This window comes from Neopelma chrysocephalum, unplaced genomic scaffold (genome assembly GCF_003984885.1).
Source record: "Neopelma chrysocephalum unplaced genomic scaffold, ASM398488v2 Primary Assembly neopelma1_23, whole genome shotgun sequence".
NCBI lineage: Eukaryota > Metazoa > Chordata > Aves > Passeriformes > Pipridae > Neopelma > Neopelma chrysocephalum.
The window spans coordinates 9,013,379-9,037,555 of NW_020897691.1; the positions used below are offsets into that span (position 1 = coordinate 9,013,379).

Genomic DNA, 24,177 nt, shown 5'->3' on the forward strand with positions numbered 1-24,177 from the left:
AAAATATTGTATTAAAAGTCTACTTTCATTTCCATAAAATGCCAGAAAGTCTTCTTAATGATCTTTCAACACTGATTTGAACATTTCTGTCCTAAATACATATATATGTAAATGGTTTCATGCTTCATATGTATATTAATATGAAAAAATAGTCCCAAAGTGACAGTATTTTACTGTCCAACTGCACTTTGACTGAATTCACAAAAAAAGTGTCATACAGTCACCAACCTTTTCAAAGTAATATTCCAAGTGGCTTCAGCTACAAAGCCTACATGTCAAACCACTCCAGAGGTTCACATAAATCACAGAAGATTTTAAAAAATAAACGATTGTCAAGATTTTATTGGATTTTCCATAATTATGCAAACATTAAATAAGATTTTATTTTAATAGTATAGATATCACTTATGTGTGTGTACATACACAAATATACTTTGCTGAAATATCAAGATGTGGTATGCTTCATAATGCTTTACGGATGACACTGTTTCCCCAAGTCAGTCTTTTTTGTTAAGCTTCTGTAGCATTTTATAAAATGCAGTTTTTATGAAATGCAGGATGAATAAACTGCAACTAAAATGTATTTAAAGTAAACAGGACAGAAACGTAGCTTATCAAGCCTGATACCAGCCATCAGCCTGAAATCTTTTATCTGCCTATGCCCAGAGTAGATTTCACTGATTTTTATCACAGCTAAGTCTCTGATACCAGACTTTTAAGTTCACATAGATCTCTAAGTTTTAATAAACATCCTTAAAGGCAAGTTTATGGAATAGAATGAAGTCTCATTCTGACTGCCCAGGCAAGTAATTAGTCTAGAAGCAATTAAATAACCCAAGCTTGTAAGCATTTTTTTTTTTTTTTTAAAAAATACCAGTTTACTAAACTATGCAGCCAGTTTACAGATTTACTCTCTAGGAGGCAACAGCAAAGGTTTCTGACCACCCAAACACTCACATTGCATAAAGCTGCAAGCATTTTGTAGATTGCATCTGGATGAGTACATATTTCTCTCCTTTAGGTACCGAACTGCTGCCTACTCTTTTATATGGTTCCGAATCATGGGTCATCTACCGCCACCACCTGCGTCTCCTAGAACGCTTCCATCAACGCTGCCTCCGTACAATCCTTAACATCCATTGGTCAGACTATGTGACCAATACATCTGTTCTCGAACAGGCAGCAATTACGAGTATTGAGGCCATGCTCCTGAGAACGCAACTGCGTTGGGCAGGGCACGTCTCCAGGATGAAGGACCACCGCCTCCCTAAGATCCTGCTCTATGGTGAACTTGCCACTGGCTGCCGCAAGAGAGGAGCTCCAAAGAAAAGATACAAGGACTCCCTGAAGCAACAACTCAGCCTCGGGCATATTGATCACCATAACTGGTCCACTCTGGCCTCTAATCGGGAGGCCTGGAGACAGACCATTTATAACGCTGCTGATGCTTTTGAGAAGGCACGCAGGATCACTCTTGAGGAGAAAAGACAACGCAGAAAGATTCGAACCTTGCAGAATATACCATCTAAGGAGTCTTTCTGCTGTGTCTTTTGCAACCGGACTTGCCTTTCTCGTATTGGCCTTTTTAGCCACCAACGCGCTTGCATGAAAAATGGGTAGAGCCCTTCCCAAATCTTCGTTCGCGAAGCCTAGCCATGAAAAGATGAAAGATGAAGGTACCGAACATAGTCTAAGACTCCTTGAACTACTTGGTGTCAGCCCACATGCAGGAGAAAGGCCAACTTTGTAGTCCCACCTCCATTGAAGGCAAACTTTTCTGGACTTGAAGATCTGAAGAAAACCCACTTTGTCAGAGAAAGCAAAGGCCTGTGCTGCCTCAAGACCAATGCAGACACTTTGGAAATCTGTCATCGTTAGACAAAATACTTTTCAAATATAAATGAGGTGAACCAACCTACTATATGTAAAACTGGTCTGTTAGTTGTGGCTACAGCTGCTCTGCATCACGCTGTACCTGGACTTAAAAAGAACTTAAAATTGACCCATCCTCTACATGCATAAACTTCTGCTTTCCCCTCTCAAATACTCCTCCACACTGGGGACAAAAAAAAACCATCTCTGGCACTAGACAAAGTACAGTCACAACTGAGCAAAACATTCACAATTAAGTAAAACAAGCAGCGGAAATTCAAACTTTGGTGACAATCATCATTATGCAACAGGTAAAGAAACATCAAGCATTTGACTGCTATGACCAATTCCACTGCAGCTTTAAGTTGCACGGGGTGGGAAAACAGATGAAAAATAAGTGTCTTACTACTCAGATTAAAAAAAGCTAGATTGGCAGCAGTCTGGTATATCCAGAAGCTCTATTTACAAGTAGCCTGAAAAAGTGTAAAGCAAAAGGACTGAAGAGTTTTGTTGTTCTCTTTAATGGAATAAAGATTACATTACTTTTTTATAAAGGAATGTCTGCAATCAAGATTGACCTGCACACAGAGCAAAGCAGGTGAATATACTCTCTATCTTCCCAAAGTGTGCTTCTCACAGGAGAAGGCAGGATATTCTGTAATGGACCCTCTGAAATGGCATTAATAAAATATGCACTACTGTGCTCTTGTGCATATGTAGTTGTTTGGGAATTTTAACAGTACTCAGTACGGAAAGCAGGTACACAGACACAAAGAGCTGTAGTGTCTTCTGCACTAAACAGAAGCATACGCATTTATAACAGTGTGATTTCTCTCACATTCTGGAAATTGAGTACTTTTAAAAGATAAATCTTTGATGAAAACCAAAGCAAGTACATGAACTAGCTAAAGCAATTGGCCTGAAGGCTCAAAGGAAAAATCTTTCATTGAGTTCAAGGAAAATGCACTGCTTGAGCTCTATTTCCCCAAACAAGGGTTAACTTTTTAATGCATGTTTGCTATAAATACTCCATGAGCAGTGACACGCTAAAGGCTACTCAGAGTTATGTACAAATCTACAAGTTGTACTGCAGGTTCTGTGATGCTCTTCCCTGGTAAAGCAACTCTGTTTTAATATCTCAGCCTAATTATGTCTGTGCATTGGGCTTTACAGGCAAGACATACTGAGCAATTTATTATGGAAAAACCCACTCTGTATCTCTGTACACTTTTGAAGAAATGGCACTTGGCTCTATAGCTAAGGATAAATTATAACCCAAAAAACCCTATAGCAAAAACTTCCACATAACGCTGCTCTGCAGTTTCAGATGGATACTGCTTAATCCAGGATCAGTATGTACACTATCACATACTATTAATCACTTAAATTTCTAGTCCAACTGAAAGTATTACTCGTACAGGGAAAACTCCACACAGAATTTGTTAACTTCTGAAAGTCTTCTTCATTAACAGAAGTAAAAAAATTAAAATTTAAATGCTGCATTAACATGTACATAAAGGGAATTTTGAAAGTTATTAGAATGCCAGGACTGATTAAGTCTAGTAGAGGAATTCTAGCTAAAGCATATGTGCAGTGTAACTTTTTCAGGCTTGCTAGCAAGGGCCTGCATACAGAGTATTAGTGCCATGAGGAAATGCCACATGAATTTTAAAACTCACTTTGTTCCAGAAAGCCTTAAATACAAATGTCTGGATCACCCTCTTGCAGTATCAATATAAACACAAGCGAATAAATAAGAAAAACCACTCTACTTAAGCAGAGCTGAGTTCTCACAGCTACTAAGAAGAAAAATCATGCTGTGATGGTATAAGCTTCAGGTTTTATGCATCAGGTAAAAGCATTAACAAATTTTATACAACGTCTACAGGGCACCAAAATTTAAGTTCCAGCAGGGTTTTTGCTTATGAAACAACAAAAAACAGCAAATTGCTAACACAGAGCTACTTATTTGCTCATGATGAAGACTAAACTGGTAATTTAGATACTATTTTATTTCTGCGAGACTGAAAAATCTGTCCTCAAAATGATAATTATATAGTGTATTTTCACTAAGGTCCTCCTAAGAAGCCTGTTAAAGCAACATCAGTAGTTCAGACTGCTGAGGTGAATTAGTATTGAACATTCAAATAAAAACCCAACCCCCCCACAAAACAACTTATCATTGAAACATTTCAATTAATTCAAGCTGGGAGGAAAGGCCAAAAGATTTCCTTTAATACTCAGAAAGCACAGATACAAGATTTCAGATACTGAGGTATATGAAATCTTTAAATTCAGAAAACACATAAAGAGCAAACAAACAGTTAAAAAAAATCCTATTGACTGTCTATATTTGCAAACAGATTAGACAAAATCAAATTTGTATGCTGTTACCAGTATTACCTATAAGCATAATTTTCAATTTTGGGAAAAAAAATTAAATGAATGTTTAAACCCACTCCTTCTACATGGATCACCTAGAAAATATTTGTGGAAAAAACTTTCAGAAAAATTTTACATCAAAATTTATATTCCTGGTATTCTCAAACCCTCCTTAAATTTAACACCTTGAATTGACAGCTAAATATAAAATGACAAGCAATGGTTTAGAAATTAACGCAACTTAGAATGATTTAATTAACCCTTAAGAACAAACAAGGTTGCCAAATAATACAAGTTATTTATCATTAAGATGCCACACACTTGCTTTTAGAACATTAAGTCCGTTCCCCAGAATATTTACTGCTGAACTGTCACACTCAGTGTTTGAAATGCTTCTATTAAAAAAGAAACACCTTATCACATCTTATCCTATTTTAGTAAGCACTACTAAATTACATAATCTGACCACCTGTTAAAAATGCACTCTGATTTATGTGCCAGTAGGGGCTTATGCATGTGTATTTTAAGGTGTTTGTATATATTTTTAACTTTTTCTGTCATACTACTAGAAGACAACTGAGCAAGAAGTAGAAGAGTGCCATACTTCAAAGAACTAAATCATACCGTACTAACGAATATAACCACCATGCAAAGATTAATCAACAAAACCTGTTCTATCGTTCTTGTAGAACATGGGAATCCTTTCTTTTGTGCAGTAATAACCTAAACAGAATTTAAATGCCTCATCTCTGTGAATGTGTCGAAGACACCCTAGCTGCAACCTATTTGCTGTTCAGAAGGGTCTAAATTATTAAAAAATGTTATACTGTTTGGGATGTCAATTTTAATTATTCTACTAAGATTTTCTAAGGGGAAAACAGACTTTTAGAGGAACCTGGATTAAAGCCAACTATATTACAAGTAAACAGATCACAGGTCATGCTACTCATGCTCTGGCACAGTAAAACAGTAGTTACCCCACCTGAAACTTTAAATATTAATAGTCACTTCCAGAAATTTGAGAAGTGCGTATGAAGAACAAGCTAAAAAATTAGTTTTTTCTTTCTAGATTTTAGAAAGTTAGCTACTAACATCTGACTATATTTAACTGCATGCTGTATTACATAGTTGCTACATGAACAAATAGCTACTGGCAGGTTTAAACAAGCAAGAGAGCAGGAAAAAGTACAGGGATAGTAAAACTTCAGAGAAAAACAGTCCCAACAGAAACCTGAACAGACTTACCATGGATTCTGTTCTTCCAACAACAGAAAACCACATTTTGATCTCCGGGACTACAGATCCTTGAAAGAAAAAAAACAATTCTCCACTTCTCTTCCAGCCCTCAACAGCAACCACCGCTCTAGTCTGCTGGATTTTCCAAGATACTCATCAAGATAACTCGGAGCTGGATGCTATGACACAGTGTAGCATTTATCAACACCAGCTATAACCAATACAATATTCAGACTCTTACGTAATCAGTTATGCTGTTCTGACTCCCATCTACTTCAGAGGCTTTATTAAACTCTGAAAACTGCTAGAAAAAACAAAAAGGGAGCCCTTTTGTACTAAAGACAAAAAACCTCCAAATTAAACAGGAAGTAGTGTGCTGGCCCACAGATGGCTAAGTCACATGTGAAAGTCCCCAAAAAAGTGATATATTTTTAAAGTAAACTCCATGCACACACTGCTTCCAAATCATCTGGATTTCATAAAAACTTAACCACAATGTGGTTGGGAGTCTGGCAGCTTTTAACATCAAAACATCTTTCAGGGTTAGAGCAACCAAAGTCTGCACACAACCTCAAAAAGCAATACTGTTCCCTGTTCCTGATGCCCGACCACTCCTACCAACTACATTTCCATATACCTATTACAAAAGCTATTGCTAATAAAGCTACAGGAGTATTACTGTAAGAAAACATGCAATACCTACAAAAGGGTAGAACAACAAGTTACCTTTTTGGATCACATATGAAGCTACACAGTTTAATTTTAAATAAAAATTGGTTTAAAGCATTCAGTGTAAGAAATGTTGTTCGGTATTTTCCCAATTTATAAAAAACTGAAACAAAACCCAAACCAATACAACACTGTTTACACTGCTCTGTCAGCTAACAGTTGTTTCACAACTAAACTTGTTTTCTCTGCTATGTTTGCATATAGTGTACACACTTACTACATGTTTGATCAAAGGGGCTGCCCTGCCTCAGAAAACACCCTTACAGCAAAGTGAGGTGAACTAGGTGATGCACTGTAGTTCTGCTCTCTCTGGTAGTCCTGGCAGGCCTTTAAAACTTCTAATTAAATAAAATATGAGTAGCTGGGACATAGAAGTAATGCACTTCAACATTTTACCTATCACTAGGTGGGAAGAGGATCCAATACAGGGTTCCCCAGAGACCTAATACTGTCATCTACTCCTTGACTCATCTCTTTATCTTTTGTTTTTACATTAACATACACATGCTTGCAATCACCTAGTATCCCACGGTGATATTTCCATCATAAGAACAAGCAGGTGCACAGCACTTCAATGCAAGTTGCACCCCTTCTCTGCTTGTATAACCTTAGCTTCAACTTCAATCTTCTTTTTTCAACTGCAGCAGAGAAGGTGTGGCAATCACTTGATAATTAAGAACATTTGGTGTAAAGGCATAGATAAGGTATTGTATCTGATTTCCCCATTAGAAACTTTCATCTACAAAATCCTGCAAACTAATAAAAACTCAAATAATTAGACGATAAATTTGTTAGATGTTTCCTCAGAGATGAGCACAGGTTACTGGGAAAGTGTACATTTTTCTGCAATGGTAGAAGGAAGAAAACAAGTCCATTGAAATTATTTTTCTTTATGATCTCGAGAATCTGCCCATTTTGTCCATCTCTAGAATATCACCAAACTATAAACTTCATCCACAGCCAGTGACAAGTATGAGGAGCCCATAAGACATAACAAGAAAGGCCGGTCAGCACTGACATGCAAAGGTATTCTCGCAGCATGTTACTGAAAGCAACTGTTTTCTCATATCACAGGAAAAAAACAACTGTTTTCCTAACAACAGCTAAACAGGTTCAGGGTTGTCCTTCACTGGTTGGTACAGGACCACCTGTTGACCAGGCACCTCATTTTCTATTACTACAGCACTTTTGAAGCACTCTAGAAACCAATAGTTCAATAAACGTAATTGGGTCAGCAATCAAACTGGGTTCCTGTGAAAGGCAGCAGCAACTATGTATTTCTGAAACTAAGTATGAGCTTTCATTTCATCAATTATATGAGCACTTGATAGCCAACCTTTACTATTAAAAAGTTAGAAAAAAATCTAAATATATCCTCACACTTGCCTCTCCCTCTCATTTCAGATATTCTATTTAGTTAATGTTTAGAAAATTTTAACAAATAGTCTACTGGATTTCTTCATCCATTTTCCTAAGCCAAAGTTAAAAATGAGAATTTTAATTTTTATGCAGGTAAAAGATTCATGACTTGAGACATGTAGAAAAAAATACCAGTCAAAGTCAACAAGATAGGAATAGAAAGAAAAAATCCACCCATTATTGCTAGCTTCTCAGTCATGCTCACTCAGTTCTCTAAGCTGTTCTGCTCTGACCAGACTGAGAAAGTGAATGCCTGTGTGTTCTTCCTTACTCTTTTTTTGTTTTATGAAGCCTATTACAGGAAAAGCATACTAATAATTACTTACAATATGCAACTTTGAACCTCTTGAAAATAATCCTATTTAACTACTACAGCAACTTGTTTCAGCACAATGCATACGATCATTTTTATCCAATGAACATTCTGATGACTTCAAATTAAGCAAAAGTTTGTATTCTACATACACGGAAACTAAACCAATCTGCTTCTTGCTTATTTCAGACCAAAATTTAAAACATAGCTGTTTTTAAATCGTAATTCCAATATTATGACAGGCGCACAGTAGTAAGATGAAATGCAACCACTGCCTAAACCAGTGTTGCTGCAACTGTGCAGAGACAAAAACTGTTGCTTCCACAACTGACCATGATAAAGAGATCATGAAATTTGTTAAATAATTGTAAAAAACCTTCAAATCAAGTTTACACTCTGACCAGTAGCAACTGCTAATGCTGCTAATGGAAGTTAAATGTCAGTTGCTAAAACGACATCTAGAGGCCAGCCAGCTTCAGTGAAAAAGGACTTTTCTCCCTGCAATATCCCGCTTCACTCTAGATGAGAAATCAGATTTCAAGTTTAATGTGAAAAAAAAGTAGTTTCCACTGCACATTTTGAAACATTCAACAGAAATGCTGATGGCAGTCAGAAGTCTGATACATATTTAATTTGGTGTCAAGATCTAGTATTTGCTTCTCAAATTATTAACCCACTCCACCAAAATAAGAGCAGAATATTGAGTTAATTTTTTTAGAGCCTGAATTGTTTACTCAATAACTGCTGATTGTTAGCACCATACACTTGACACCAGGTATTTCCTTACAGATGTCAGAAATAACTCTTTAAAGCTGATATCATGCAAGATTACCATTTCAAGAACAGACTATGAAATGAGCGAAGTTGTAGGGGAAAAAAATAGTGCTGTTTAGAAGCAATTAGCTAAGTGAGATAACTTAAAAGCAGTAAAACAATTATGTTTTCAGCTCATGCACTAAAGTGTCAAGGAGGACCACAGTATTCTGAAGTTTCATGTATTACACAGTGAACAGACATTAGGAAAGACTTGTTCTATCTGTTGTACACCACGTAATTACAACACAGACTTTTGGGTATCACTGTTGTGTAATTTATAACAAGTTTTAAACTCAAAAGCTTGTGTCTGCTGTTTGATCCAGTTAATAAAGCAAAACCAACCAACTAGCAAAGTCTTCCATCTGGTGGCTGGAGCTGTATGTGCATTCTATACATCACTATCTAGTGCAACTAATAACAGCACACACCCACAAATTTTGGCAAGTCAGGGCAAGAGGTACACCCTCCTCCACCCAGCTATTACAGCTGTAGCTCTCTAATATAAAGAAGTAAAACTGAAACCATACTTGCACCTGTACACTGTGCAAAAGAAAAAGTGTCTTCATATCAGAAAGTATATAAACTTTAAGGTATACAACTGAATTATTTTATTAATTCATCGATTAAAAAAACCCCCACACATTCTATTCTTTGTATTTACTGTTTTTCTTTCAGCAGAAGTTCTAAATAAGCCTGTTTATTTAATTACAATGCCAATTTTTGTCTCTGAAAAAATTAATAAACCTGTAGTAGAGGTTTGAATTTAAATGTCATAATAACTAAATCAATATTATGTTTCCATTTATATTGTCCACATCTGTGTATTTTACAGAAACATTCCCCAGTCAGAATAAAAACATGGTCAACACCATGTGCACAATAAACTAAAGGGAAATAGATTTTTTCATTAACATTTTCCACAGTAGGCTGGTAAAAATAGAAGCTTTTTTCAATAAGACTTAAACAAACTGACTTCCATACCTTGGCAGCAACAATGCTCAGTCCCATTCCGTTCTGTTTTTTTAGTGTTACAGTGATAATTTCAGGTTCTTTCCTCAAAGGCTGAGCCTATCAAATAGGAAAGGGGAAAGAAGAAAAAATTCAGAAGTTCATATTCACTGCCAGGCTAGCAAAGTTACTGCGCAAAATAGTTCATTACAAAAAACTCTTAAATCGTTAGAGCAGCAGATCTTGCATCCTAAATAATACATCTGGTACTCCATTTTAAAGGTAGAATATCTAACATTTCATTACTATGGATTCATATTATTAAGTACTACACCTGTGTTGTAAACACTGCTGAAACTTTGAAGTTTACCCATTGTTCCTCCTCCTCTAATTCAGTAAAGAGATTATTAATGAGTTACAATTTGAAATGCAACAGGTCTATAGAATTGTAGTAACTTTTAAAGAAAACTGAAGTTCAGGCTCTGAAGGTCTCTATACAAAGGTGAGGGTGATCTACATGGAGCTCAGTTTTTAGTCCTGCTTCTGGAAGATAATCCTCCAAACATATCAAGAGACCAATTAATTTAAAAGGCAGAGTTAAAGCCTTGAAATAAAGTTACAAAAACTTTCACTTCTGAAAACTCTCAAATACAGCTCGAGCACATAAACAAGTTCAGTAATTTTTGGGGGGGTTGTATCTTCTAACAGTGCTAGTTCCTCAACTTAAAGTTGTCATCACAGTCTTCATAGCTGAAGTATATAAATTAGAGCACCTTAGGTTTTAACAGGAATACAAGCTACTCTGCAAGTTCCATAAAACCCATGACAAAGTAAAAATAAAAGCCAAGGAAATTACTTTTAAAAAATATTAAAACTTTTTATTAAGTTCAAGTACTAGAAAAGCAAGTAGTTTTTAAGCTGGGAATACTAATTATAACTATGAAGCCTTTTCTGTTTAGTTGCTCTAAAAATTATTTCACACAAAGCCACCATCTTTCCAAAACCAGGTTGTTCTGTAACTTTGATATTCAAACAGACATAGAAAAACCTCACAGAACAAACAAACAAAAAAAACCTTTAGTAGAAAAGAAAAAAAAGCTACCTTGCACTGAAATGAAACCCTTCTTTAATAAGTATAACAAAAGGGAAAACTAAAGTATTTTTTCCTATTAGGTTTTCAGGAGAAAGTATCAAATTAGAACTTAATACTAAATATTTAATTGGTAGCTGACAGTTTATAAATAAAAGCAACCTGCAGCTCCATTCACTTTATAATTTATTTACAGTATTTACAATTATTTACAGATATATATATTTTTGCCAGTGTTTAACAGAAATTTCTTCACTGTTTACTCTCAGAGCAGTGGAACATGATAGACAAAGTTTGCTTATGTGAAAATTATATCATGCTACAGCCTAGAAAAACAGTGACTTAAAAAAATCTGCAAATAGTTCCTTAAATTCACCAAACCATTGATGAACTACATGTTTAACAAAGCAGCCTGTTCTTCCTAACAAGGACTAAAACTGATCACATAAAACTCAATGGCTTGCCAAGATAGCAGTTTTGGCAATTATTCACTGAATCAATACTTACAAGCTCAGCATTCTCATGTGACAGGTGACTTTCATAGTCTGCACCTTCAAAGTATATTGTCCATGTGCCTGGTGACCGCGGATGAGGTGTTAGTCTACAAAAACCTGAAAGAAAAAGTAACATCAATATAGTCAGGGTATTTTCTTAACAGATTAACAGAAACAAAATAGTAGTATTTATCTTTTTATATTCATGAATGTGTTGAATCTTACATCTCAGGTGCCATTATGGGCTTCACTGCAATTTCATGCTATCTACAAAATCTATAGTTCTACAGCTGCTGTTTCTGAGAAACATATGTATTTAAAAACACTACAAGCTCACAGAAAACTCTGGGGCTGCAAAATACTGTTTTTACCAATCAGTTTCAAAAGAGACACGAAACATCAAATCATCTTTTAAAATACAAACCACCAGAACTCTGATTGAGACAGCGCCACAGAAATCTTCTTCTTTGCAGAGGGACTAACCTATCTCAGCATAAATTTGGCAGAGGTGAAGCTTTGCCTGGACTCATTACCTTTTTAAATGTAACTCTTCAATTAAAAGAGGCATTTAGTTTGATTTACTTTGTTATTTGAGTAATTCCTAGAATTCTGAAAAAGAAGTAACAGCAGCTCAGAGGTATCCAACATTGTTTCCTAAATCAGGAACAGCAAGAATCTACATCACAGGCAAATTATGAATCACTCCATCCAAATATATGATATTTTCCACATATATGATATGCTCCTCCTCACAAAGACCATTTTTCAGCAATTCAGTTTACACTGATTTACTGCAAAAAGTCCCCCAGTATAATTTAAGGGAGGCCTAAAATGTAAAATTTTGAATGTATGCATTAAAAAGGCCTTACTTACAATAAATATATGGCCATTTTTATGGCAACTGAATTATACTTACTAATTAAAGAATTTATTCCACCAGTCTCCTTTAGTCTCCAGACTACATCCTCTGTAATGCACTGTACTTTCAAAACAGTCAGTTTCCTACTTTTCTTTTTAAATGCAAGAATATAGCTTTTCTATAAATTAAGTTGGAACCAACCACTGCAAAACTTTACTGTAGTATAGGGCAAGTCTGCTTTGTCGGTAGTCTCCTTTGCTACAGCCTCTTATTTACCATGACATTCCTGTACAAATTTTTTAAACAATTGCTTTTAAACAGAAAATTAAGAAATTCTAATTATAATAAAAGAAATTCTAATCAAATTGAGTAGCACTAGATAAAGATTATAACTTCTTAATTTAATGTAAATGCTCTGACAGACCCCTTGCTTTACTTTCTCAAGTTTAAGTCACTTTCATCCAATCACAAGAGCAATCTACTTGTCATCTGAAATTTTGTTTGACTACAGATACCCAAATCATACATTCTTACACTGATAGAACTATTTTTAGCTCATGTGTTTTTTTTTAATGTTATAAGAAAGGAGCTGATGAGCAAAAAAACCGTGACAACTATTTAATTCAGATTGGCTTTAAAAATAAAAAAAAAGTTCTGGAGCAAAGGCAAAACAAAGTTTCAGTACGCACTAGTAACTCAGTACTGCTTACTTAGAACCTTGAAAATGAATGAAAGGGGCAGGGAGAAAGGGTAAAGACTAAAAAAGCCTTAACAGTTTTAATGGGTTGCGAAAGTAAACACTTGAAGAACATAGTATAAGAAGACTGAAACATACATAAGGAAAAAGTGGTTCACATTTATCTAAAATGTATTTTGCATTCTGTGTGCCTTACACCAAAAAGGATAATTGTAAAACAACGGAAGCACTAACCTCTTTGACAGAGCGGATCTAAAAATTCTTGTAAACCACTCGGAACATTTCTGACAACGTCGCAGGAATAGCCATCTTCTGGTAAAAGAAAAGGTAGCTGTAAGTCAGGATCCTCTTCTAGCTGGACTTCTCGGCCATCGCTGCGAGCAAGTTCATCAGCCGTATTCTCTGCAACAGTTACTACATTCTCTATCAATTCCTGGACAGAAGGCAGAAAGACATTGTTACTGAAAAGGAATAATTTCATTAAGGAAAAAAACCTAAGTCTAAGAAGATATTAAAACTGCAGTAAAAAGAAATTTGGAAAATAAATTATCAGATATAAAACTTCATTGGCTCCACTACGTACAGTCAGTACACTGCATTGTTTTATTTTATGAAATCCTATAGATAATTGTGTTAGCAAATGTAACAGAAGCACTTATTTTTACTTCACTGTTTCCAAACTTGTGGGGCGTTGATCAATAATAATAATAAAACCAAAACTGATGGAATTCCACCTATGTGTAAACAGGAAATATAGGCTATGTTCTTCAGCAAGACTTTCTAGTTTGGTAGCCAATATACAAAAATATCTCCAAGTCCTGTCCCCGCCAACACCTTTACAATGGTTACACTTGTACCTTTGATTTAGTAAACATGTATCCAAAGTTAAAGAAAGGAATTTGTAGACAGTGCATTCAGCTATATAAATATTAGACTGTCTTTGCCTTTTTTTTTTTTTTTGAGATCAGTGAGCTATCAGATTTTACCTTAAGAGTGTTTTTTTACAATTCTGCCAGGAACACATTCTCTTTTGACTTTTGCCATGGATAAAACTTAGAATTCCCAGTTATGTTAAATACCAAGATATAAACCAGTTCCAAAATCAACATCATACATATATCTACATATAACTTCCAGGTATCAATCTGTCCAAAGGACAATCTGTCTATTACCTGTATGAAGGGATTCAGGATTCATGGATTTTTACATCCTACATATGAAAAAGCTTAGTGTTCCTGCTGCTTTTCTTTGATTTCTACAAATTACCAACATTTGTTCCTCCTGGTTACACACAACCAGTTTTTGGGGGTGCTCTGTTCTCTCTTCAACCGCCTTTCTGTATTTCATCCACCAACGGTATAAGGTGCAGTGACATCTCCCTGAGCATGTGCAACATGGAGCAGTACCTAACTTTCTAACTCCATGTAAGAGAGATTCTTTTTAATACCCTACTCGAATCAGTGAAGTACACCCACCAAAGATAAAGCAGCTATTTACAGTCACTGTTTTTTTTTCTCATTAAAACTGCGCAGTGAGGGATAGAAGAGACTTACTGTTGGGATGAGCGGTTCATCTGGAGCACAGTGATAATTCTGCAACAAAGCTTGTAGCTGCAGAGAATTCAGCTTAAAGCAAGTACTGTTAATATGTGGAACATCTGCATGTGAATATTTGTCCATGGTAAGCAACGTGGTTGCCTGGAGAGGGGGGAAAAAGTCACAGATGACAAATTCAAACCATAATGAACCTTAAGCCTTGTTTCTGAATGTTCTTTAGACAAGAGAGAGGAAAAGACAAAGCAAGAAGCAGATTTGTAAAAGAAACAACACAAATAACCCCAAAACAACCACTGAATATACATAATGTATCTATAAGATTAATTAATAGTATGGTAAAACCATCATAGATGAGGCATATCAGTTTTTCAGCTGGTTTTGTCTCTGTTCAGCACAGTTATAGCTCAGTTTTATAAAGAGAAATGGAACAGCATGTTCACTAATTATTAATTTCACTTGCAACTTAAATATTAATAATGTTGAAAACACATTTTGTGTCTATTCTTGCTACCTCAGTGTTCCAGGATTGATTCACACAAACTACACTTGTTCACATGCTATTCTCTAGGAACACAGAATACGCATTCTCTTTGAATATTCTCTTTGAATATACAAGCATGTGAGAAGTGTTAATCACAAATACAAGCACTCACCTGTACTATTCTGCTCAGGTGACAATCAGCAGCCAATTCTAAACCTTGTTTTTCTGCCCAGGCTTCAATGTGGCCCAACTGTTGACGAACAATAGCTCCCCAGTAATGTGAACATAACCCTGAATCTGGGGCTGTAACTAATCTGTTAAAAAGCCACATGTTGATAAAGTGAAACAGCTGGGAGAAGAGCTGTATAGTCAGAGCAGCATTCACTCTACATCGTCGCAACAGGGACATAGCTCCAGTCAATGTATGCAGCACATCATCTACAGAGATAAAAAGTAAATCACATTCACATACTTCAGTGTACACCTGGTTTAGGCAATAAAAATATAATACAGAGACACTTAAGTCAGTCTGGTGAATGCTAGCTGGAACCTACATGTATTTAAGTTACACAGACTTTCAGGAAAAAATTTACTGCTCCATGGTTTTCAAGAGGGAGCATCATTGATACCTGGAATGTGTTTAACTCCTGAAATGAAAATAAACTCTTGAGAGAAAATATTTAGCATGCAAGTACATAATTGGCTATACCTAACACTGAAATCACATCCTCGCTTCCGTAAACTGATTTTTCTACCATTTTTTATAACAAGTTAAAAACTTCATATTCTACTGTTTCAAATGCATATTGCAATTATTCCACAGCTTCTTGAAGTTAAGTATCAAACTGTACTCAGAAATTTCAGCAGAAGCTATTTACGCTGTATGATGCACTTAAAAACCAGCAGAATGCACCTTCTGTTTATATATTGGTTTTTTAAAGCATTGCTTAAATTTCCTTTTGCCAATTACTGGACTGCAATATTATCTAACAAGCAAAAGAGACTTCCCATTAGCATCACCAAGAGCAAACGTCCTTCCTGGTAGAATGTATTTATGCAAGTAGCACTTCTATCTCCGAGTCTTCTTTTATGGCAACACTTTTAATCTGAAACCTCTATTGAAAAGACCATCACATTAATTGTTTTTAGAATTGAGACACAGGACTGTGCCTGAAAAAAATATCTATAGTTTAATAGACAGAAATCTATAAAGCAGCTCAAAATAACACACAATAACAGTATCTGCCTTTATTCCAGTATTAGTTTGCTACTTTTTCAGGGGTTTTGTCCCTGAAAGTACTCTCTCTCATAGTACAGGGCACTAAAAACCCAACACTGCATCTTTGTAGTCTTCCTTCAACGTTCAATGCAGGAAAAAAGCAAACACAGAAAGCTTAATACGCAAAGGACCAGAAAGTATCTATGAATTTTGCATAAATACCCTTCGTAGTTCCTCAAAATGACTGTACTTAATCACACTGCAGATCATCTTTACTTCAATTATTGAGGCATTAGAAGTCTGAGCACAGTCACTGAGCAGGATTACATACACAGTGGGATAGCACACATGAGCAGGGGGCTCTCTTGAACAGCCTAGGAAGGTTTCGTTGCTCCAAAGCAAGCATCATGTGTCAAGTATCATGGCAGGGAACCTTGGTAGGAATCTACAAGGCCAGTCGGCTTAACCTTAGTACCTGGGAGGTACTTGATCAGATCCACCCATAACATCTCTACAGTGAAACTGCTGAGGCAAGGACTGGATAAGCTGATGGTAACATATGGAGAGAATTGGTTGGACCACTGGACTTGGTCGATTTGTGGATACAAAGTCCACTTGGCAATCAGCTATTAGTGGCTTCCCTCAAGGATTGAGGCTGAGACTGATCCTGTTTAATGACTATTAATGACCTGAGAGATTGGATGGAATACATTTTCAGCAAATTCACAGCTGATGCCAAGATGGGGGAAATACTGATATGCTGAAGGGTAGCAGTATTTTTCAGAAGGTCCTCAGTAGGGTGGAAAACGGGCTGACAGAGACTTCAAGAAGCTCAAAGGCAACTGCCAAGTCCTGCATCTGGGAAGGAGTAAGTCTATGCAACAGCACAGGACAGATGCCATCTGCATAGAAAGCAGCCCTAGTGAAAATTACATAGAGACCCTCGTGTGTCTTTGCTTGAAAGGTAGCTAGTTGCATACTAAGCTGTTAAGTTAGCAGCAGTGCAGCTAGCAGAAGGGAGAGAGGGAAGAAATCCTTCCTATGAATTTAGCATTTGTGAGACTGCATCCAGTTTTAGATTCCCCAGCACAAGGATACAGATTTAAGGGACCAAATTCAGCAGAGACACACCAAGATGATTGGCAGTCTGGAGAAAAGCGCATACGAGGGAAAGAGAATTGGATTTGATTCATCCTTGCGAATGAGAAGGCTAAGGGCACAGCTTATTGATGTCCTTCTCTACCTAATGGGACGGTTCAGAACAAGATCCCTCTACAAAGGTGCAGTGATAGCACAGAACATCAGACAAACCAACACAAAAATTGCAATACGGGAAATTCCAATAAGATACAGGAAAAGTATTTTCACCATGAGGGCAGTCAAACATGGGAATAGTTTACTCAGAGGTGTTATGGATACCCATCCCTCAGTGGACATTTAAAACTCAGCTGGACAATACTCTGAAAACCTGATCCAGTTTCACCCGTCTTGAGCAAGACACTCAATTAGGTGAAACCCAGAGGTTGCCCTCCAGATTAAATTATTGCATGATTTTTAAACCCATCTGATATAGATCATCTGAATGTCCTTTCTTATCATCCATACAAAATTGATCCAAACAATTTTCAAGGGTTAGGGCAACTCATGGATGTCATATCACTAGTAATAAACAGAACTTCTGTCAACAATTAATGGTATGTTTGGAAGACAAAAGAAAAGATTAAGTAGTCCAACCTATTTTAGGCCTCTGAGGATTATTTTCCTCTGGATCATCAAGGAATGCTGGCATGTAGTTATTAAGCTCTGACTGCAGACAATGAACCAGGTACCTGGAAGGGAATGGGGAAAAAAATAATTAAATCCTGTATGTGCTCATTACAAATGGTTTTAAAGAAAAGAGATCTATCAAATTACAAGACTCTTGAAATCGCAGTGTTATGAATGTGACTGTAGGAAACCAAATAATACTTTTTAAAAAGCCAGAGAGATCAACTCTCCCGTACTTCTAGAAATGTTGCAAAAAGAATTCGGTTGTCTGGGAACAAGCACAGTCATTTAAATGCAGTATCACTACCACACTTGTAAGCAAAGGTCATATGCTACACAAAGAGATGCTGTCAGGCCAAACTTGGGTTCTGTAAGTTTGCAAAAATTGTTTTTTCCAAACAGAAATACACTTTTCTCTGTTTTAAAATCTACCAAGAGTAGTGTTAAAAAAAATAAAATTCCTATTCTGACTCAGCATAAAAAAAATCCTGAAATGGCCCTAGTGTTTTGTGTGAGGAATTTTTTGATTCTTGTATTTCTCTTAACTTTACACTGAAATGAAAAGCCTGTTTTAGTATTCTTTCTCTGCTATAATTAAACATTTTCTTTAACATTGTTTTTGTAAATTCATTTATACATTTTCTGTTAAGAACTGAAACTAAAAGGGAATCAAATTGTAAACACATGTATAAAGGAAAATATGTCATGGTTTTCTAAAACTCCCCCTTCTGTTTCACTGGTAACATTCCTAATGAAATACCCCCAGTTGCTGGAAAATAAAAGCCATCGCAATTTCAACCAGTCCTGCCGTATGCCAGTCACCATCAAGTAACATTTTCACAGCAGATTTCTGTCTGTTACCATCAAATAACATTTTCAAGGCAGATTTCTTGCTTTCCATGCTTCAGTTGTGTTTTTTTATCTGCCTCTTAAGTATATATTCCACAGTTCTCCAAATGTTTAATACACACATTTGGAATCTGCCAGTTACAGTGTACGTAGTGAGAATTCACACAACTAAAATTCAAAAATACTTTTGCATCCAGTCTGCTCATAATGCACAAAGAAAAATACAGCACCATTCCTTGCTAGCCACAACAATATTCTGTCTTCAATGACTACCTAGCAAATTGAAGTAGCAATGAGTTGTTTCAAAACACCAATGCAAAACACTGAGCTGTAGCAAAAAGGCACAGCTTCATTAACAGTTGGTAATTTAGAGATGCTATAAAAATTGAAAGATTTTGTCAAAATACCTACTTGCTATACCCTATTTGCCCATAATTTACCAAGAGAAAAAAAAAAAAAATTGTAAGAGTCAACACAAAGGGGTCTGGTGCTCCTCTGAAACCTTTTGCAAGTTCAGAAAGCAATGATCAGGTTTTACGTACTACACATATTGCTCTTCAGAGAAAACACAGCCACTCTTAAAGCTAAATGGTTAAACCATAGTTAGGTCTTCCATCCTGTCACAGTATAAAAAGAGCACAGAATATAATATTTCATATTACAGAAAAATGGAAATATTATACTTAAAATAGGCAACCTACTAGTGAAGGAAGGCTGGGTGTAAGTCACCCGAGGTACACTGGGGCTTCTCTAAACATTAGCTTCAGATACACAAATTTGCTGAGGAATACTTGTTTAGTAGTGGCTCAAGGAGAAAAAAAATCTAAATATGAACAAAAATTAAGCCTTTCTCGTTGATTAGTGCTGTGCTCAGTCAATGTTGTTGTCTTTGTTCAAGGACCCTTTCCTCTGAGGGTTTCCCTTCCCTTTGGGTACTTCTTTCAAATTTTCTTTTAATCAGTATTGTAATTGCCTGAGCTGACAACCATAATTTGATTTTTACTCCAAGCCAAAACATGTCCTTCTACTTTTAAGAAAAAAAAAAACTGTGCAAAAAAACCACTGAGCAAATCGCTATTCATGAGAGCTATGAAAGTAGATTATAATTAGAAGCCCTTAAAGAGCACAAGATTCATTACTTTAGAGACCATAAATATTTAATCCTATGTATTTGTATATTAACAGCAAAAATAACTTTTCCTCACATTCTCACATTAAATTAAGAGAGAACAATCAACAAAACTAAATTTAAATAACATTTCCCTAACATTTTCATTGGCAGCCTCAACTTTCACTAGAACAGCTAACAGATGAAACTCAGTGATCCATATTCACAAAACAAGGCATCTGTCTGAAGAAGTAACTCTAGCCTTTCTTATAAATTCTCAGATATTTACCAATAGGCAAAAGACATTATTGCTATACCTACAATTTGACAAAAATGTGAAGTTTTTCTAAAAACCACAGAAACACAGAATACGGTAAGTAAAACATTAAGTTTGAAAGCCTTACTTGAATGCCATTTGAACCAAGTGTGCCAAAACATCTTGTGCATCCACAGTAATTCGGCTAAGATCTCTGTCCTGCTTTATGAAATTCAGTAATTCAGATGCATTTGCCATCCAAAAGGCAAGTGCCCCAGCAATATTCTTCTGTTTCTGTAAGTGTAAAGAAGCAAGAAATAATACAGGGAAAGAGTTTTCAAATAAAGCATGGCAGCTTAAAAAGGCTCCAAAAGATAGACCAGTACCTCTTCCCATTTCACCACACATCTCTCAGATACCAGATATTTGCAAAATGTTTGCATGTAATATTGCAAGTGCTGTAACTAGTGAGTTCAATTTTAACATGTTCACTGAACACACGAACATCTGATAGAATGCCAATAGCCATATCAATAAAGCCACAACATAAGCATCTAGTGCTAAGAGCTTATCAGAACGCAGTATCTGGTAATCTGTGCACTTTTAAGCGCATATTCACTACTGCCCACTGCCACGCTGATACTGCGCTCACTGGCTGTGATACCAGGTGATTCAGTATCAAGTACTGATCTATCTCACCATCTCCCGACCACAAATGCCAGGCCAGGCAATCTCAGATGAAATCCAAAGAATAGGAACCACAAACAACAAAAAAAGAAAATAAAGGGAAGAAAAAGAACTTTGGTCATTTCATATCCACATTGAAGTGCGTTAAGCAGAAATTATGGAATGCCGTAAAAGTTGCAAAGTCAAAAAAGGATTTTAGTACTGCATGTTCCAGTTGCTGAATGAGTGTTATGAACTGTTCAAGTCCAGCTGTTTGAGTATTGTATTTTGATATGAAAGCAGCATGAGAAACTGAGCTAAGCCAACATAGCTAGGATCAGTTCCCAGCAATATATCCTACCTGATCAACCTGGTCTACCTCCTGGAGAAAAACGGACGAAGGAAATCAAACAGAATAGAAGAAAGAAACTTGTGAACAATCATGAAAGCTTTAGAAATCAAACACTAAATATGAAGGTACAACACATGTTCAGAGTTATACACAGATGCATTAATCAGTAGCTGCGATGCAACTGAGCTCCTTTTAAAAACCTAATTATTTTAATAGGACTGCTAGCACAACAGCTACAAACTGAAGTGCCCACATGTCACAATTCATCCAAGGAATGCTTTATAGCAGCTGACATCCCAAACTAGTTGGTTATTCCATGCTCAGTGTGCCACAGAAACCCCCTAGAACTTTTTGCAGGCAATGGGGAAACTAGCCATCTGAGTAACAGATCCAGGGAGCTATTTGCCCACACTGCTGCAATGGAGACAATATACAAACACATACAAAGAGAGACAGAAAACCCCTACTAAAAAAAAAACAAAAACAAAAACAAAAAACCCAACTAACAACATTCAAAAGCAAACAAAATACATAAAACACCTAGGACAGATTTAATACATAGCTTTTCAATTAAAGAACAAAAAGACCATTTTAAACAACAAAAGATTCAAATGAAATATCACACTAAGTTTCTTAAATGCTGGTACATATAAAGGTACACTGACTTAAGAGGGGAAAAAAAAAGATCCCAACAGATATGTTTGTCTGATTATTTAAAACTGAGCTCTTAATTATTTTTGGCTTTCTATTCAGATCACTCTCCCCCTGCAACACAGTGAGCTTAGATGCAAATATTTGAGACAATATTTGCCGTTACTATTATAATTTAGAACTCCAACCCCCAAATTTGTTTCTTTTCCCTTTCCAACCAAAGCACTCTGAACCAATTGAAGATGTGTTGGCACAGAACAAAAGGAGATGCTCCTTCTACAAATGAATGTTAAAATTTAAAAAGGATGAAAAATGCCACAGAATGATTGGGAGAAAAAAAAAAATCAGGATACAAAAAATGGCTTTTTTATATATAGTTTCTATTCCTAGTTTTTTATTGAAAGCCCTGAGCCTTCTCATAGATCTCTCCAATTTTATTCCTATCTCATATTAAATCATCTATAATATTTGCATACACTAATGAAGAGACTACGGAAAGTCACAGATTTAATTTGTTAGCAAGCACTTCTTGAGTAATTTTGTAAAGAGACTTTCTGATCTAGGCAGGCAAAATTAGGATCTAAACCATTTATTTTACTGCCGCAGTACAGCACAGGATTTGTACACTTTCTCACTACTTCTGTTTAGGGTGTCTCTCTCCCCTTGCCTCCTATTTGTTTTCTCTCTCACACCCTCATATCATTTTTAGTGCAGGAATGCTTTACAGTCAGACATACAAAAAAGCTATTGTGATATGACTTATTACATGGTAATTTAACTGTGATGGCCATCAATATAACTTATTTTACAACTAAGATGAAGCAATTTGACCTAGCTTAGCTCCTACTGTTTATACTCCATTAAGACAGGTCCAAGCTGAAGACATTTTTCTGCTCATTACAAGCAATGCGTTTCTTTGCCTCCAGCCCATTAACCCTGAAATTCAATGAAGTTTTACTTTTTTGTCCCCCATGTGATTTTCCCTCCTTCCTCCAGCTTCTTCAGCATAACATTTGAAAGAACCTCCTCTTAATTTTTATGCAACCTCTGACTCTTTTTGGTTTATTTCTTGCAACTAGGTAACATCTTTCACAAACCACAAATACACTTCCTTGTTGATGTGTTCCTTAAAATTTAGGTTGGATATTAGATTGCAACTGTGGAGTTACAAAGCTGCAGAAACGGCCTTTCACAAAGGACAGTCCAGACAACCACTTGGTTTTAACAGTTTTGTAATAGTATTATCAGGATTATAGAAAATACAGTTGCTTGAAAAACAACCACAAGGCTGCACATGATTTGGGAAGCCCTTCTCAGTGCTGTAAATGAACGTTTTCAGAGGATAATGTACTTTCTAGCTTTGATTTGTTCTCAAATCGAACTGATATTTGAGTCCAGCCCTCCAGTATCTTTTGACAGCTACATGGTTAGTCGTTCAACACCAACAATGGAGAACATTATCTCTGCTTTCCCACTGTACCAACCTCTGTCATTCAAAGTCTTGTTTGGATCATTGATAGTAGTATAAACTGAGTGACTTTTTTTGAATAAGAACTGTAACTTCCAGTTTATATTTGAAGCCTGCGCTTTCTCTGTTTCCATTCTCCCAGCTGAATTGCTTACGTGCAGGCTGCTTCCAGTTCATTTTCTCCACTACAGCCAGTCTCCCCTCTTCCACAACCAGATTTTCCTTTTTTTTTTTTCATAAAAGAACCTGAATATTTAATTTCTGATACCATTTCAATTTTATCCAATATCCACTGCGACATCAAGATTCAAAGCAACGTACTAGTTCTTCACTTCAGATTCCAACTGCCCTTTACCTTCAGATCAGCTTTGGAACATACGCAGAAGACTAATCTTTATTTTCTTATTACAAAATGTCCCCAACACTGGCATTTTCTCCCATTCTTTCTTGGGAGCCTGTTGTATAAGTTTACAGACCTGTCTAATGATGACATTCCCCCTGCTAAAAACTCCACTCAATCTTTACAAAATGAGAAAAAAAGCTGAACAGTTTTGGTTTGCTGTGACTTTCATGCCACTCCTGTTGTTTACTTTCCTATTCTTCCTTAATCAACCTGTTGTGTAACACTTGCATTGTAAATTCTCTAAGGGAGGACTGACGCATTTGTTATGTTCTTACAGTGCTTAGTGTAGCAGCATCCTTGCTCTATATAAGCTACTCTGGCAGCACTATTTGCAATACACCTCCTTGAATAAATACAGAAACGTATTTTGATTTCTCCTCTGAGAAAAACCTGCAGACAGAGAAGTTGCAATAATTAATTATTAGAGATACCCAAACTAACTCTTTTTTGAGGATATGACCATTTTATCAAGTTACACAGTGCAAGGTATTGTCTAACTTCACAGACCCTATGGATCTTATCCTGCATTCCTACACTAAAGAGAAC

General features: G+C 36.1%; 1 protein-coding gene across 22 annotated transcripts in view; it reads right to left on the reverse strand.

Annotated features, from left to right (window-relative positions):
- The window catches only part of AFDN (afadin, adherens junction formation factor), a 123,921-nt gene that overhangs the window by 33,618 nt on the left and 66,126 nt on the right, over positions 1-24,177 (reverse strand). For 14 of the 22 annotated variants that reach the window (XR_003534772.1, XM_027686328.1, XM_027686307.1 and 11 more), the window contains 8 exons: positions 21,119-21,139; positions 20,240-20,385; positions 17,846-17,940; positions 15,065-15,330; positions 14,409-14,552; positions 13,090-13,288; positions 11,313-11,416; positions 9,749-9,835 (listed from right to left, as the gene is read on the reverse strand). Coding sequence is in view for 21 of the 22 variants with exons in the window: in XM_027686328.1 (XP_027542129.1) it covers positions 9,749-9,835; positions 11,313-11,416; positions 13,090-13,288; positions 14,409-14,552; positions 15,065-15,330; positions 17,846-17,940; positions 20,240-20,385; positions 21,119-21,139 (1,062 nt within the window). In the remaining variant the exon portion in view is untranslated. The remainder of the gene's footprint in view (positions 1-9,748; positions 9,836-11,312; positions 11,417-13,089; positions 13,289-14,408; positions 14,553-15,064; positions 15,331-17,845; positions 17,941-20,239; positions 20,386-21,118; positions 21,140-24,177) is intronic. The other 8 variants (XM_027686297.1, XM_027686382.1, XM_027686440.1 and 5 more) reach the window with 1 other exon arrangement.